Source organism: Odocoileus virginianus, chromosome 30, assembly GCF_023699985.2.
Source record: "Odocoileus virginianus isolate 20LAN1187 ecotype Illinois chromosome 30, Ovbor_1.2, whole genome shotgun sequence".
Classification (NCBI taxonomy): domain Eukaryota; kingdom Metazoa; phylum Chordata; class Mammalia; order Artiodactyla; family Cervidae; genus Odocoileus; species Odocoileus virginianus.
In genome coordinates, this window is record NC_069703.1 from 252,700 (window position 1) to 269,102 (window position 16,403).

The following is a 16,403-nucleotide window of genomic DNA, read 5'->3' on the forward strand; positions in this document are numbered from 1 at the left end:
CAGATGTTGTTTTTCCTGCCTCCATATAGTTACTTTTAAGATTTCTCATTATGATAACTTCTAATCGGAGAAAACACATTTTAAATTTGTAAGTCTCTACCCTGCTGTCCTGGTTTGCTATCCTGATATCCTTTTTCTATTATGTATAACAGTATTATCGCGTTGAAAAAAGTTCTGAAGAAGATTGTGAATGGGTTTGTAAAGCTCCTATTGCCAGCATTATTCAGCTGTATTCTCTTTTATCCTCAAACATCAAAGTTTTAAATTTCTTAACTGTTTTGGTGTAAGTCTCCTTGTAAAATGTTGCCTGTTTTTCTGCCATATTAAAATATTGTAATGAATGGAGTTTAACATTTCTTAGGTTTACTATAAGGGGGTATTACTATACTGTGCTAAAATACAGTGATGCTCCAAGGCAAGTGTGGCAAACTTTTTCTCTCAAGGGTCAAATAGTGCATATTTTTGGCTTCACAAGTTATCTGGTCTATTAAAGGTATTCAAAGCATCTTTTGTAGCAAAGAAGGCATAGACAGTAGATAAATGAGTAGGCTTGGCTTTCTTGCAGTAAAACTTTATATTAAAAAACTGGTGGCCCTTGGAGTAGTTTGCTGTTAGTAACCCTTGCACTGAACTGTATTTATTTGTGTAAGATTTTCTCTAATACCCTGGTTCTGGTTAGAATGGTTTGTTCTGTGGATTATTGTATCAGTTGCTACATTTTGTTCTTGGCCTCACTGTCTCCAGTTCAGCTATTTTCCCTCTTTCTCACCTTCTATACCCAATTCCCCTTACCTTTAAAAAAAATGGGGTAAAAGTCATGTAACATAAAATGTACTGTTTTGACTGTTTTTAAATGTACAGTTTCATGGCATTAGGTACTCCCATTACTTTTTTAAAGAACCCAGATAATTAAACTTTATATGTAAAATATATATCTAAATCCTTTATGTCTACATTATATAGTCCTGAGAGAGTAAAAGTTTGTGATTTTTAGTATAGGAACTTAGGAGGAAATTTATAGGAATATAATTTATAGGAATTTTGAGTAGCTCAAAAACTGAGAATTAGAGTTGGAAGTGATTTTAAAAACATCTATTTCCACCTCATTTTACATAGGTTATAAACTGTCTACAGTTATTAAATGACCTAACCAAGGTCACACAGTGTTAGGACTGACTTTGTTTTTTCTTCCAGTATTAGGAGATTAATATAATGCTTTATAAGTTTTTAGGTTTATTATTGAAAGAGACCTTAAAAACCCATCTCCCCAGCTGATGTTTTTTCCCTTTTGTTATACTTGCTATAGGCTGTTACCATCTCTGTTTGAATACTAATTGATATGAGAATTTATTACCTTTGAAGGCAGCTCATACCATTTTCAGAGTTTTGTTTTTCCTTATGTGTGACTGAAATCTGCCTTTTGTTAACTTTCACCTATATATTTTAGTTATTTTGAAGAAGTCATCTCTTGTGTGGTATTAGAGTAATTTCAGTGATAGAATTCACATATCTGTATTTTTACAACTGGAATGACTTGTTAACAGATATTTGACTAAAGGAGGACATGGTTGGAAGGACAAACAGAGTTGGACATCTGGGACTTAATCTGCCCAGGTCCTCACTCTCACATTGAAGTCAAGCAGATGTACCCTTTGGTTAGACTCATGAAGCTAAACATATGGACATTTTGTCATCAGCTGATGTAGACAGCCTGGCCACTTCTCACATAAAGGTTGCTTTTGTTTTTCTTACTTTGACTTGCTTTTGAATAAATTTAAATAAAGTCCAGCTAAAACAGCTGCCTTATCTCATCCTTGCTTTGTATTTTACAAGATGCAGTTTTAACAAGGCAGAGTAACAATTTAGTCATCTAACGTAAGTAGTTTCCCTGTTAGCAGTTTGGTTAGAAATTCTTCAATATATAAAGAGTCTCACCTTTCTTTATTTTGAATAAACTCCAGGTACTCCCCCTAAAATGGGGTATAACAACTCCGCACAGTTGGTGTGGCATAGCAGAAAGAATCTGGGATTAGGAACCAAGTACTGACTTTCTAGGACTAAATCTGGTCCAGCCACTTGAGTTGTGTGACATTGGCCATATTACTTGACATTTATCTGTAATTTGAGGACAGTTTACCCACTTTGCTTTATCTCTTAGAGTTTTAAGATGAAACAATAGAAAGTCCTTTTAAAGTAAAGCTTTAAAAAATGTAAAATTTTGTTTTTGAATCCTCTAATACTTATCCTTGGGGGAAAATGATTTAGAGGTATCATTTTGTCAGACTTATAGTGGTATATGATCAGCCACTATGCAGCTTTCAACCTCACAGTTTCAGTCTGCCAATTTACTGGTGTTATGGACACTTTCTATCAATCAGATCACTCTAAAATCAAAATGATAAACTGATTTAAAAACAGCTCCAAGTATTTTTTTCAGACCATTGTTTTAAAATGAAGATACAAGTCAAAACACCAAAGCATTCTTTTGTATTCTATTAGTGGGCATCTTTTTTTTTTTTTTTTTTAACTTAGTTGAAGAAGCTTTTGCTTTTCTAATAGGTTTACTATACTATATTATACATTTGAGTTATATGGAGTTGACAAAAAAGATAGTACCCCAGCCTTTATAGTTTGGAAAGGTCAAGTAATATGAAACATTATTTAACAAAATAAGACAGAGTAAGTTGTTTTCCATTTTTTCCCCCTCTCCTCATTTTGCAGTTCATTTTCCTTCCTTCATTTGATAATGGAGTTTTTTACTTAGAAACTTTTGATAGCATAGATAGTACATAGCCAGTTTATAAACCAAATATCAGACTAAGGAGTTTTAATTGTCCTTTTGTATTGGGAAACTGGTTGATCAGTAGTCAGAGACAGTGTCTTTTCATGTTTGTAGAATTGGTTAATTTGTAAATTTTTGGTAGTCTCCTCATTTATTGGTTGATTTATATAGAACTCTCTCAACACTGGAAATTGGGTATTTTAACAGCTCGTGGGTAGAAACAGGCACCCTAATTCATATATCCTGTGCTCTGGCTATTTGCTGTTCTTTGTAAATACCCAGTGAATGTTTACTTTGATTGCTGTGGTTATTCTGTTTCCTTTGCTCAAAGTCCTCTTCTGTTTCCATATTTCCAGCTCCTACCCATCTTTTAAATCTAGCTCAAATTCCATCCTCCCCTGAAACTTTGCCTTGTTAGTTCAGAGTGAGTAATTTTCCAATGATTGGATCCCATTGTTTGTTTCTTGTAATTCCTTATTATGTATGTCTTCTCGTTCCTTTTTAGATTGTAAGCAGGAACTAGTATAATGCTGTATATGTTATAGATGCCAGTTAAATACATGGGGTTTTTCTTTTTTTTTTTTAAAGAGGTCATTTCTGTGTTTTAGGCAGATATTTTGAGAGGGTAAAGTAGGAGAAGGAAGGGGTAAAAGAAGGAACAAAATGATGGTGAAAAGATCTTAAAGGCAAAAATTAAAAAGGAAATGAGGGAGAATAAAAGGGAAGAATTTAAAAAGTATAAAACAAGGACTTTTCTTTGAATTTGCACATCTTCTATGTATACCCATTTTAGATGCTGAGTGTTGTAACTATTTGATGTTTTTCCCCCCTACAGAATCTGAGGGCTTATCACCAATTGTTGATACTACAATTTGAAAACCTGTTATAACCTATTTTTTTTGTCATTAAAACTTAAACACTTCTTTAAAATATCCTAGTTACTATATTTCCAAAAACTACGGTTTTTAGCTTTTGAGTTTTAATGGTAAAGTATAATATCATTAAGCAGTGCCACAAAGTGGTATTAAATTTGGGGAAAGAAAGTGTTAGCTGCTCAGTTGTGTCTGACACTGCGACCCCATGGACTGTAGCTCACCAGGCTTCTCTGTCAGTGGAATTCTTCACACAGGAATCCTGGAGTGGATAGCCATTCCCTTCTCCAAGGGAGCTTCTCGACCCAGGGATCCAACCTGGCTCTCCTGCATTGCAGGCAGGTTCTTTACCATCTGAGCCACCAGGGAAGCTGGGGAAAGAAGTGGGGGAGGGAGGTGATAATATCAGGAAAGGTCTTTGGGGTAATTTCTGTGTGGTTGAAAGTTTGGGGAGAACCTTTGCATTTGTTCCCTAGACTATTGAAGTAAATTCATTTTCAGATCGGAGTCTGAGCTTTTAAATGCTCATATTGGTAGTACTTTTTTTTTAATCAATTTTGAACCTTTTTTTAATACATTTATTATTTATTTATTTATTTTGTGAGCATGGTATTTTAAGGATAACTTAAATATCTCTCCAATGGATAAAAATTAGTCTCTTGTCCCAAAGTAAGTAAATATTTAGCCTTTTATGTTAGCTGTGGCAATAAACATGGTCATTTTAAATTCTTTGCCCTATCTACCATAAGCTGAAGAACTGTATATTTTATGTTACTTACATAGCTTTTAGGCAAAGCAAATACCATTTACTGGGGTGATAAATATGTGGAAAGCTTATTCTGCAGTTTTTTAAAGTGATTAACTACCACTATCTGAAGTTTATTTAACAAGCTGTAAATAATTAGTATGTTATTTTCCACTGATTGTTTTTGACAGCTGGCTCAATTTTTCTTTAAATATTAAGTCATCAGTACTATTGAATGCTGCTTAATGGTTTTAGATCAGGGTATGATCTAGAAAAATCGTACTTTATAAAAGTAATTACTAGCTAGTAAATTTGAGAGCCAGCAAAACTGTAGAGGCATATATTTTGGACTCTGAATTGAGAGGAACAAGGTTTCTAAATATATCTCTACCACTGTGCAGTCTTGGAAAGTTTGTTGACTTTTCTGAGCCTCTGAGAAATGGGGATAGAGTCAGTCTTTTTTTTTTTTTTTTTTTTGTCAAACAGTAAATATATTGAGCATCCACTGTGTACCAGGAATCATACTTTATTTTGGATAATAGTACTTTTTGTCATATAATAGTAGGGATTAAATTAGAATGCATGTAAAACAACTAATAAGAATACTTAACAGAAGTGATCCATAATTTTTAACTCTTATAATTAAAATATCCCAAATATATTTTTAAAATTTCTCTAAGAGCCAAAATTGTTTTAAGGAGTAATTATATATCCTGGATGTATCTTTAAATTAAAATAATCCTATGTGTTACTTTTTTTTTAAAACATTGGCATGAAATTCTTGTACTTTAGGGTTGACTTTAAAAACAAGAAGCTGGTATGATAGCTTTGAAAACAAGTGTAAGTGGCGTTAATGCCAACACTAGTGTTTCTTTGAGAAATTTTACATGTGCATGTGTAAATGTACATGCTCTGTGAGCTGACACAGTATTCTCTTGTCTTTTAAAATAGAAATATATGGACTACTCTTTTAATTTTCTCTTTCTTGAAATAAAGGTAAAGCCCTTTCCAGACATTTTGTATACACATACATACAAATACATACATGTATTTGTACCTTTGATTTTAATAAATAGTGATGGGTGGGGAAGGGATTGGTCTATCCTCGATCTATAATTCTTATAACATCACTATAATACATATGACAGTCGTGAATGTTCAGAATATTGAACTGTGTTCATTTCAGTTTCAGAGCCCTGCAAAAGAAAGTATTTATAGGTTCATTATAGTTTATCTGAAAACTTTGCAATGAGTAGGAAGAAATTTTTTCTCGATTAAAAATTTGGTTAATCGAGAAAAAATTTTTCTTATACCAACTTATTAGTTAACTAAGATTTTAATTTTTTTTTATGGTAACATTTTTATTCTAACAGTCTTTGTGATATGTGGCATTTGATGTGTATATGTAAGCCTAGGTCACTTTAGAAATAGTCACTACAACTACTGACGATTGAGTACTTTCTACCAGGCAGGGCACTGAGGGTATTAAATGTGTAAGTCAACTGATTCTCACAAGAACCCTGTGAGGTAGGCCTTGTTATCACACTTTCTCAAATGAGGAAACTGAATCACAAAAAATGTGACTCAACTAGTAAATATTATAGTCAGGGCTTGAGAACTTGTACACTAATCTTTTCTTAATTACTCTCTCCCTCAGATTTTACAATCAGGTTAATTATTCAAACTATATATATAACTGTTTATAACAAGTATCTGACTATAATATATGTGTTATATTCAAGGACTCCCTCATAGCTCAGTTGGTAACAAATCTGCCTGCAATGCAGGAGACCTGGGTTCACTTCCTGGATCGGGAAGATCCCTGGAAAAGGAAATGACAAACCACTCCAGTGTTCTTGCCTGGGAAATCCTATGGACAGAGGAGCCTGGCAGGCTGTAGTACATAGAGTCGCAAAGAGTTGGACACAACTTAGCAACTAAACCACAACCATGTTTTACATAGGTATAATCATCCTATAAAAAAGCAATAGCAATAGAATGAAATATTGACTCTTACCTGAACATTTTCTAGGCTCATAGTTAGTATGGGGTGATTGTATTAGGCTGTACAGGAAGAAATCACCATAACAGATGATTTAGGATTACGACATACCTGTGTAAATTAATGAACATGTTTTAAATGTGCTTCTCAGTGTGGTTTCAGTAATACTGTTTGATTTTGGTAAATCAGCATTTATTAATATGATAGTAGGTCTTGAATCGATCAACTGTAGTCTGCTTCATTATTTTAAAATGGATGTAGCTAAAATCTGCTTGAAAGTTCGCATAAGAGTTAATTTTGTGTTCTTTTTTTCCTCTTTAGTAAAATAAAACAGGGTCTGTTGCCTAGTTTGGAAGATTTGCTGTTCTATACAATTGCAGAAGGACAAGAGAAAATACCTGTTCATAAATTTATTACAGTAAGTTTTTATATTTTTCTATCCTAACTTTTTGAAAATCAGTAATACGAATCAATATATGGTGATATCACAATGTAGTCTTAAAGTCATCTGACATGTAGATTTTGACTGACACTATTTCTCTTATTTTCAAATTTTCATCATGTTATTTCAAGGTAATCAGTGAAAGGAAATGAAAGAAACAATGAGAAACTTGTCCAGAAAGAGGGTAATAGTGACACTAAAATGCCATGTATATATATATTCAGGTCTTGGGTAGAAGTCTTTAAATACAGGAATTAAAAACTTGTAGTTGGAATAAGCATATACATTATTTGCACTATGTATTTACAGACTCTTATTTTTTTAAAAACAGGCACTCAAATCTACAGGATTGCGAACGTCTGATCCCAGGTTGAAAGAGTGTATGGATATGTTAAGATTAACTCTTCAAACAACATCAGATGGTGTCATGCTAGACAAAGATCTTTTTAAAAAGTAAAAATTTCTGCCAAACCGTTAATGGTCATTTGCTGTCCTATGTGGTATTTTTTTCTTTTAAAACAAAATTGCATCTTTGAAAGCCAGTGCTTCCTGTGTAACTGAAAAAAAGAGGGGAAGGGATTTATAAACATCAATTGCTTAGAACAACTTGGTGCACATTAAAGTTCTATAGTATACTGGGGCTAAGAGTATACCTTGAAACTGTTCTAAGGAAATGTAGCCATGGATGTTTCCAACTTATAATACCTGGAGGTTGCATTCAGTTTGAATGAACACACACTGTCCTGTTTAAATTGATCTCTAAGTTATTTGCATATCTTGCAGCCTTTCTCAGCATGGTCTCTGTTTCTTTCTACAATTTGATTTAGATGACATCATAAAATGGGAAGGCTTCAGGCAGCCTGCATTCATTAGGGTTACGTGTCTCCATTGTCTGCTTCTCTCCTCATATCAGACATAAGCTTACTGCATAGGCTTTTGTATTTTTTTTGTTTTTTTTTTTTCAGAATATCTAAAAACTTAATGCCAGCTTTGGACATTAATGCCTTGATTTGGTTGAATTCAACCAAATATTTGTTGAATTCAACCTATATTTGCCAATCTTTATTTATTTTCTTTAATGTGTTCCTACTAGTCTGATTGCTTAATAATTTGATAGACAATAAGTTTGTCATGGAACCCAAGGAAGTATATGATATTTTACAACTAAAATTGAGTAAGAACTAAAATAAAACTATAAACACTACTGTTAAACCTTGGCTTTTTCCTGACCATTGGCTAAGGTTGAAATAGATCTAAAGAATTCCAGCATCTACCTTGAAAGTTTATTGTATGTATGTATTTTTATATATGTTTTTATTTTATTGTCTTTTGGGAGCTAGATGATTTGTTCTAGATATCTGCTGAAGTATCCTGGAATATTAAGTCATCTGAAGGTTTAAGTATTTAACTGAGATCCTCCCAGGTGTCTTGGCATACCATGAAGCAGTGAGTGCTGCCTATTTTAGATCTCTGTCTTTTCACCACATGGTTCTTGATGCTGTTAACTCTGCTGACTTTATAAAGTGTAGATTTTAGGTTCATGTTGGAATTGATGTTAGGAAATTTGAGTCTTCGAACCTGTTCTTGTGAAGGGAAGGAAATAATTTCTAGTTAGCTGTATTTTTGCAGTAAGATTATTTTATTTTTAGTGTTCATGGACTCTGTTCAAAGTGCCTTCTGGGGAGTTATTTTAGTATATCTGAGAATGAAATTGTCAGATTTGATTCAAAGACATGGCAGATAGGTATGTTGATTGTGGGTATGAGGAATTGCTTTGAATTCCCACATGAAAACAGTATTTTATATCTTTTCAGTACTGGTTAAGGTTTTTTTGTGCTTCATAAACATACTGTTTAAATATGAAATTTTAAAAAGTAATTTAAATACACTGAGTAAACAGAAAAGCATAAAATTTTCTACTCTAAGTATATTAAAAATAATAGTGTTATTTTAAACACTAAAGCAATTAAAAAAAAAAACAACCTGACAATTGTAATATAGGCAGTTCCCAACTTGACGGATGCCTAGTGGTCTATGTGAGCGGGCAGTGGAAAAGTTTATGTCTATAGGCATATGATTTCTCTTTTCATTCCTAGAATGAGATTCAGAACCTCTGACCGCCAACCTTTTCAGGTCACCTGGAAAGGTGATTGCTTCAGAGAAGTGTTTTCTCTGTTTTCAAAATAAGTTTTCTAGTTACTGTTGCCAGAAATAAACTTCTGACTTTCATGCAAATGGGAAGCAGATGTTACAATGGAATTTATTTTCCCAGAGAAGTAATTTATAAAGAAAGGTGGTAAGGTTTGGTTGAAGTAAATGTGTTGACATTTTACCTAAAATACATTGTTGGTTAATATATATATTCAGCCTTTGAGAGTAATCTGAGAAGCATGTAAAACTTTTCTTTAAATGGGAAAATGAGTTCTAAGCATACTTTTGAGGGCATAGTCTGTTTGAAAGTTGGAGACTGCCTGTACCTGTCTAGATACTCAATTGTTTTTAATGCTAATAGTCTTAGTAGAAGTAGAAAATTTGTGTTGAAAAGGAATACCTTATTTATCCATGTTTTTTTAGCCATGGAAATATTAGAAGTATTATCATGTGTGATCATAGTTTTTTTATCATCTTGTTTTGGAGGAAATGAGAGCTAGTCTTTGTATTTATTTGATTTTTCTTTGAAAATTCTTATCCACTTTTTTATTTTACTAATGAAAAATTATATTTGAAATATTCTATAAAACACTGATGTGTGTAACAGTTGTTAATCATAAACATTAAGTTAAGAGGGAAAGTAAAATTATTTTTACCAGTTTACGGATTAGAAAACTGAACAAAGAAAGCATGAGAAAGATGTGACTTGTTGAAAATCATAAAACACTTCCTCTTCATTCTACTTTGTATGACTTCCGATTTTCTAGTTAGATTCATGACATCCATATTAAAATAACTCCCAAGAAAGCATTACAGATTGGAATGCTCATCATTATGCAGCTAGACACTGTTCTGATATTGCCTTGACTGGCTACAGTAATTCACCAGTGAAGGCTGTTAGCACGGCTTTACCAGCACCTTCTAATAGAGTAAAAAAAAAAAAAAAAAAAAATCCCAGTTTCACTGACTATACAGTTTTTGTATAGAACCTCCTTTTGAAAGTGCTGATTAATTTTGAGTAGGTAAATAGTAGTAAGGTTAATAATTTTTATTTGTTTGGCAGTCCTTTTATTTTCTCATGCCACAGTTCTTGAAAAAAGGAGGATGTAGATTTGATTTGATACAGTATGGCGATTTAAGTGGAGAAGGAAATGGCAACCCACTCCAGTGTTCTTGCCTGGAGAATCCCAAGGAAGGGGGAGCATGGTGGGCTGCCGTCTATGGGGTCTCACAGAGTCAGACACAGCTGAAGTGACTTGCCAGCAGCAGCAGCAGCAATTTAAGATGAGGAATTATAAACCTTTTTCTGCTAAGAAATGTCTTTCCTTATATATTACTTGGAACTCTCATGTACAAGTTGAATTACTGTTTGATGCATATTAAATATTAAGTCAATGACAAAACAATATTGAAAAAAAAAGTAACATTGAAACTATCATAAAATTTATTGGTTTATTGAAGTAAATATTATCTCTTGGATGTCAGTTATTTCTACATCTATAGCTTAATAATGGAAATTAGGATTATAACTTTTTCATGTTGTAATTGAAGCACATCTTTATCACTGAAAATAACCTATTTTATTTTAAATCTGTGTTTAATTTTCTGTTGACCAAGTGAGTATATATTCTGGATTTTTATCAATAGTTAAAATGTGAATCTGGCTTTTAATTCTAATTTGCAATTTCATTTAGAACATTGAGTTAAGATACTGAGATAAAAATTTATCATTTACCATGGACTGAAAAATTAAGAGTGTCTATTCGCCAACTCTCCTTTTATAATTAGTGCATGTTATTTATTTGCAAGTTACACGGAGTTTTCTTATTTGTAAAATGGGGAAATTACATTCTAAAAGTGTTCATCTTTTGAGAGTTAAACAGGATAAATAGTACTTGAAGCTTAGTACTTTTTAGTCTGTTACGGGCTTAGTCTTGGTATAATGGCTTGATGCTCAAGTCTGTAGTGTCTTCCTTTATCAATTAAGTGTTCTATTATTGAGTTTCTGAGACTCACTTAAGGTGAGCTTAGAATATATGGTTGGCTATTAACCTATTTATAAAATTCCTTTTTAGGGTTACATTAATAAATTGATTTTCTAGCTTAAACCCTTTTAAAACAAAGCAGAATATTGATTCAAATTATTAGATTTCATGCTTTCCCATCCACATGGTTTACCATATCATTTAAGTAGTTGTTAACAGTGAAACGTTTTTATTCTACAGTGTGTTACACATCTTAACAGTACATAGAATGATGTAAATAAACATTTTTGGTGATTCAAGTAATATAAAATTATTATAGTATTATATATTTTTTTTTAAGTTAAACATTTTGCAAGCATTTAAATAAGTATTTTATGTTAAAGACAAATCTGACTAAACAAAGTTTTTAGCTTAGAGATGCAAAATTTTCAAAATGTAATTTATAGAAAATATGTTAAAATATGGAATGTTTAGTTTTTTGTGAAGTTTTTTCTTAAGGGACATATGTCTGAGGTTATTTCATGGAAAAATAAACAGGATCTCAGCTATATATTAAAGTCTGATTTTTGTTAACCAGATGTCATGCTGAATGCTTATCATATCTGGTAGGTGAAAAAGTCTTGTTTTTAGATGGTCTTGGTACTTAACCCGCTGGAATGCTCTGTTGTTTTCATCTTTGATGCAATTTTTAGGCTGTCTAATTTATTTCTTTAACTTGTTCAACAGCTTACAAGCAGCTACATGAAAGGGTGCTTGGAGGAAAGAAAATAATTTAGAAAGTATAATTTCTAGAATTTGTTTAAAATGTTGAATTTCTTTATTGTTTGAGTATTCTCCTAATATTGTTATTATTAGCAAGTACTAATTTTTTTCATATTCCACAGATGTGTTCAAAGCAACATTGTTTTGTTGACACAAGCCTTTAGAAGAAAGTTTGTCATTCCTGACTTTATGTCTTTTACTTCACATATCGATGAATTATATGAGAGTGCTAAAAAGCAGTCTGGAGGAAAGGTAATGTTTTTGATGTGAATATTTTCCTAAACCAATAATTGAATAAATTTAGCTAAACTTGAGGTGTAGAGACTAAAATTATGTGGTTTTCTGTTTGGCTAAGTAAGAAATTTAAGTGAAGTCACTGGATTAAGTTCTTTTAGAGTAACAGAAGTAAACAAGTTTAAATCGCTCAGTCGTGTCTGACTCTTTGCCATCTTATGGACTCTAGCCTGCCAGGCTCCTCTGTCCATTGGATTCTCAGGCAAGAATACTTGAGTGGGTAGGCATTTCCTTCTCCAGGGGATCTTCCTGACCCATGGATTGAAGCAGGTCTCCTGCATTGCAGGCAGATTCTTTACTGTCTGAACCACCAGGGAAGCTTAGTGCTTTTGTACTTTTTTTAAAATGCTTTTAAAATATTTCAAATATTATGGTTAATTGTTACTTTCATTAAAAAGAAATCTTTTGATTTTTCAAAGGATTAAGGTGACCTTTATATTTTTAATTAATTAAAAAATAACTTCCTGAGAATTTCTGCAGGTATGATATCCTCAAATATTAAGTAAAATGTTTACAGTTTCTAAAATTCTCTACATAATATAAAGGCTATTTTATTCTCGATATTGAAAGTTTTTAGATAATAAAACCCCATTATCATGACCCTGATTAAGTAAATTTTGTTCTTTTCCCTTAAAAAAAAAAAATCAATTCCTAGTTCCTCTTAGACTGTGTTTTTTTTTAGGAAGAGAGAATGCAATAGAGAACAGATGGTGATGGAGACTCTGAGAGGTCACTTAGATCTCACTTGTAATTCTCAAGTCTGTTATGCCCTTAGTTTTTATGAATATTGTTATAAAAGATAGACTACAAAGCCACTGGGTACTACAAAATGTTCATTGGTGGAAGCTAAATTGAGAGAAATTTTTTTGATGGAAGAGAATATTTTATATTTGTTGATTTCTTTCCACTGTTTTGGATAGGTTGCAGATTATATTCCTCAACTAGCCAAGTTCAGCCCCGATTTGTGGGGTGTATCTGTTTGTACAGTAGATGGACAGAGGTAAGTTTATTTCAAATTCATCAAAACCAGCTCTAAAACTTAAATTTGCTCACTACATAACAATGAGCGTGAGGTAGAGAGGAGCGTCTTCTCTAATAGTAATTAGCCCCTTGAGATGACATAAATTCAAGAAGGCAGAGAAGTTTAAGTTTTAGTTTAATTTTAAAAAACTCAACTGAAATAATACCTTTTACTACATTTTATAAGGCATTTCAGCTACGTTATTCAGAATTATAGTCTTGTTATTTGAATGCTTATTATTCAAGGAACTATAGTTACAGATTTGCTTAGGAAAAGTAGATTTGGCAAAATATGAAATTACTCTCTAATGAACTGACCACTAATAGAATTAGTTCACCTTTCTTTGCTTAACATTGGTTACCCATACTGTCATTATTTTTGTTCCTCTTGCTGCTGATATGATTAGCATGGTAGTTAAGACAATATAATGTAATATATAGTCTCTTGCCTGTCAGTTCAGTTCAGTCGCTCAGTCGTGTCCGACTCTTTGCGACCCCATGAATCACAGCACGCCAGGCCTCCCTGTCCCATCACCAACTCCCAGAGTTTACCCAGCCCATGTCCATGTAGTCGGTGATGCCATCCAGCCATCTCATCCTCTGTCGTCCCCTTCTTCTCCTGCCCCCAATCTGTCCCAGCATCAGGGACTTTTCCAATGAGTCAACTCTTGGCATGAGGTGGCCAAAGTACTGGAGTTTCAGTTTCAGCATCAGTCCTTCCAATGAACACCCAGGACTGATCTCCTTTAGGATGGACTGGTTGGAACTCCTTGCAGTCCAAGGGACTCTCAAGAGTCTTCTCCAACCCCACAGTTCAAAAGTATCAATTCTTCGACACTTAGCTTTCTGTATAGTCCAACTCTCACATCCATACATGACACTGGAAAATCCTCAGCCTTAACCAGACGGACCTTTGTTGGCAAAGTAATGTCTCTGCTTTTTAATATGCTATCTAGGTTGGTCATAACTTTCCTTCCAAGGAGTAAGCATCTTTTAATTTCATGGCTGTAATCACCATCTGCCTGTCAGTCATTTGCAAAAGATGGAGGATTTCATGAAGCCTATGAAAGTTGATTTTCAGGATGTAATCACACTGCAGGCATAACCACTGACATCTGAGGATCCAGCAGAATTATAAAAAGGATAAAAATATGAGGGCACCTCAGAGGGAGTAATTGGATAAAAAGTCGATCAAGAGAGGCAGGCGCTTGGAAAAATGAACAAAGTTCTGAAATATTTTTTAAAAAATGACCTTTTTATTATGCTGTTAGGTCAGACATAAATATGTTGCAATTTGGTCTTATCAGAAAAATTATGCCAAAAAAAGAAAACTTGTATTTTTTTACTAATTTGAAGACTTTAGCTCAGAAATAAAATCTGTTTTTTTGTTTGCTTTTTACTATGGTAATTATTTCTTTTTACATTAAAATATAACTTACATAAAATGAGATAAACAACTCCTTGGTGTATATAGCTTGATGAATTTATGTTAGATAATTTTATCCTAAATTTTGTTAAAACTACAAATCATTTAGATAAAATTGCAAATCATAATGTCCCAATTAAAGCTTTTCTATGTCTCAAGTGCCTTCATTCTAAGTGATACTTTTATTTTTTTTACTACTTAATCTTTCTCAAGTATTTACAGTTTTTTTAAAAAATGTGATTTAGTTCATTCATACTTAACGACAAGGAATCTGAGGCCCAGAATTTGTATAAAACTGGCAGAGGTGAAACTAGCACCTAGGTCTCTAAACTTCTAGTCCATTATTCTCTCCATTATGACAGACTTTTATCCTCATCTGGGCCTGTGCCTGTGAAATGTATTAAACACTCATGTGTTGTATTAAATGTTGGGTGCCGTGAACAGACACAAATTCATGAGAAGACATGGCTTAGCCTATGAAATAAATTCCAGTAGGGAGTGGTATTCCTATTTTCTTGTATTTGAAGGAAATGGTTTTATCATGTAGTAGAAATTTTTATATTTGGAGGAAATTATTATTAGCTAATTCTCATGCATGTCTTTTTTTCTTCTTAAACATATTTTGTGTATAGAGGTGATTCTTTTAGCTTAGCCTTCTTATCTAGAGAAATTTTGGAACTTGACTTTGGACTATATCATAGGTGTTTTTAAATCCAAAGGTAGTAAGACAGGCTTTTGTCAGGTAATAGAATGATTGCCAAGTTGAAGTTATAAGCTGAATTACAAGTTATTCATAAATTTGATAAGAAAAATATTATATATTATTATAAAATTATTGTTTTATAAAAATATTATATTCTTTATATTTATTTATATATATATTTAAATATATATACATGTTTACTTATAGTCCATCATATACTTAGAAGAGAGGTGTCCCTCTGATGTCTCCATTAACTTCTGATTATCCAGGGGTAGTTACTATAGTGCCCAGTTTCACTATGAATAAGTTGTACTAGAATGAATGTGTGCCTTTATTGTGCTGGCTCACTGATTGGGGCACCTGGGATACTTTAGCAAATTAAACAGAGGTCGCTGCTCTTGAGGTCAGTCACAAATTTTTCATTTTCAAAACTGTTCTTTACTTTATGTGCATCCTAGCAGTTTGGTAACATAAAAAGCTTTCCTTTTGTTCCGTTGTTTATCTCCATGGTGATAATGATTGCCTTTAGTGCCAGCCCTCTCAAGTTTATAAAACTGGATGCTGATTTGTTTTAATGGGGCTGGAAATTATGAATAGATATGGTTCACAAGAAGAGGCATTTTTAGAGAGGGACTCAGAGAATGATATTGAATAAACTGAGCCCCATTTAAAAACTAACCGCAGTTTAGCCTTGATTAAAGCTATGAGTAAAAAAAAAATGATGAGTAATTTCTAAAAGCACTAGTTCATTTTATATGTTAGAATACAGGTAGAAATAAGGAGGGTCATACCCTCTTGTCCTCAGAGGCAGTTTTTCATATTACTTATTATGTAATAATTTTGAGCCAGTCTCTTACCTGAGTACTTGTAAACTTTTGCATTTTTTAAATAAACATATTTATTCTTACTTATTCTTTAATGTCCAAGTAAACTTGTAGTTGAACTATGGGAAAGCTGTTGTAAATTAGAATTAGTATGTAAATAACAGCTGCAGTTACTGTTACATTTCTTTCCCAATTGATCTAAATTATTTTATAAATCTGCTTTTAAATAGGCATTCTGTTGGAGACACCAAAGTTCCATTTTGTCTTCAGTCCTGTGTAAAGCCTTTGAAATATGCCATTGCTGTTAATGACCTTGGAACCGAATATGTGCATCGATATGTTGGGAAAGAGCCAAGTGGATTAAGGTTCAACAAACTGTTTTTAAATGAAGATGG

General features: G+C 32.8%; 1 protein-coding gene across 3 annotated transcripts in view; it reads left to right on the plus strand.

The window, feature by feature from the left end:
- The window catches only part of GLS (glutaminase), an 84,337-nt gene that overhangs the window by 6,454 nt on the left and 61,480 nt on the right, over window positions 1-16,403 (plus strand). For all 3 annotated transcript variants that reach the window (XM_020901510.2, XM_020901511.2, XM_070458459.1), the window contains exons 2-6: window positions 6,723-6,819; window positions 7,175-7,296; window positions 11,864-11,993; window positions 12,956-13,035; window positions 16,239-16,402. In XM_020901510.2, coding sequence (XP_020757169.2) covers window positions 6,723-6,819; window positions 7,175-7,296; window positions 11,864-11,993; window positions 12,956-13,035; window positions 16,239-16,402 — 593 coding nt within the window. The remainder of the gene's footprint in view (window positions 1-6,722; window positions 6,820-7,174; window positions 7,297-11,863; window positions 11,994-12,955; window positions 13,036-16,238; window position 16,403) is intronic.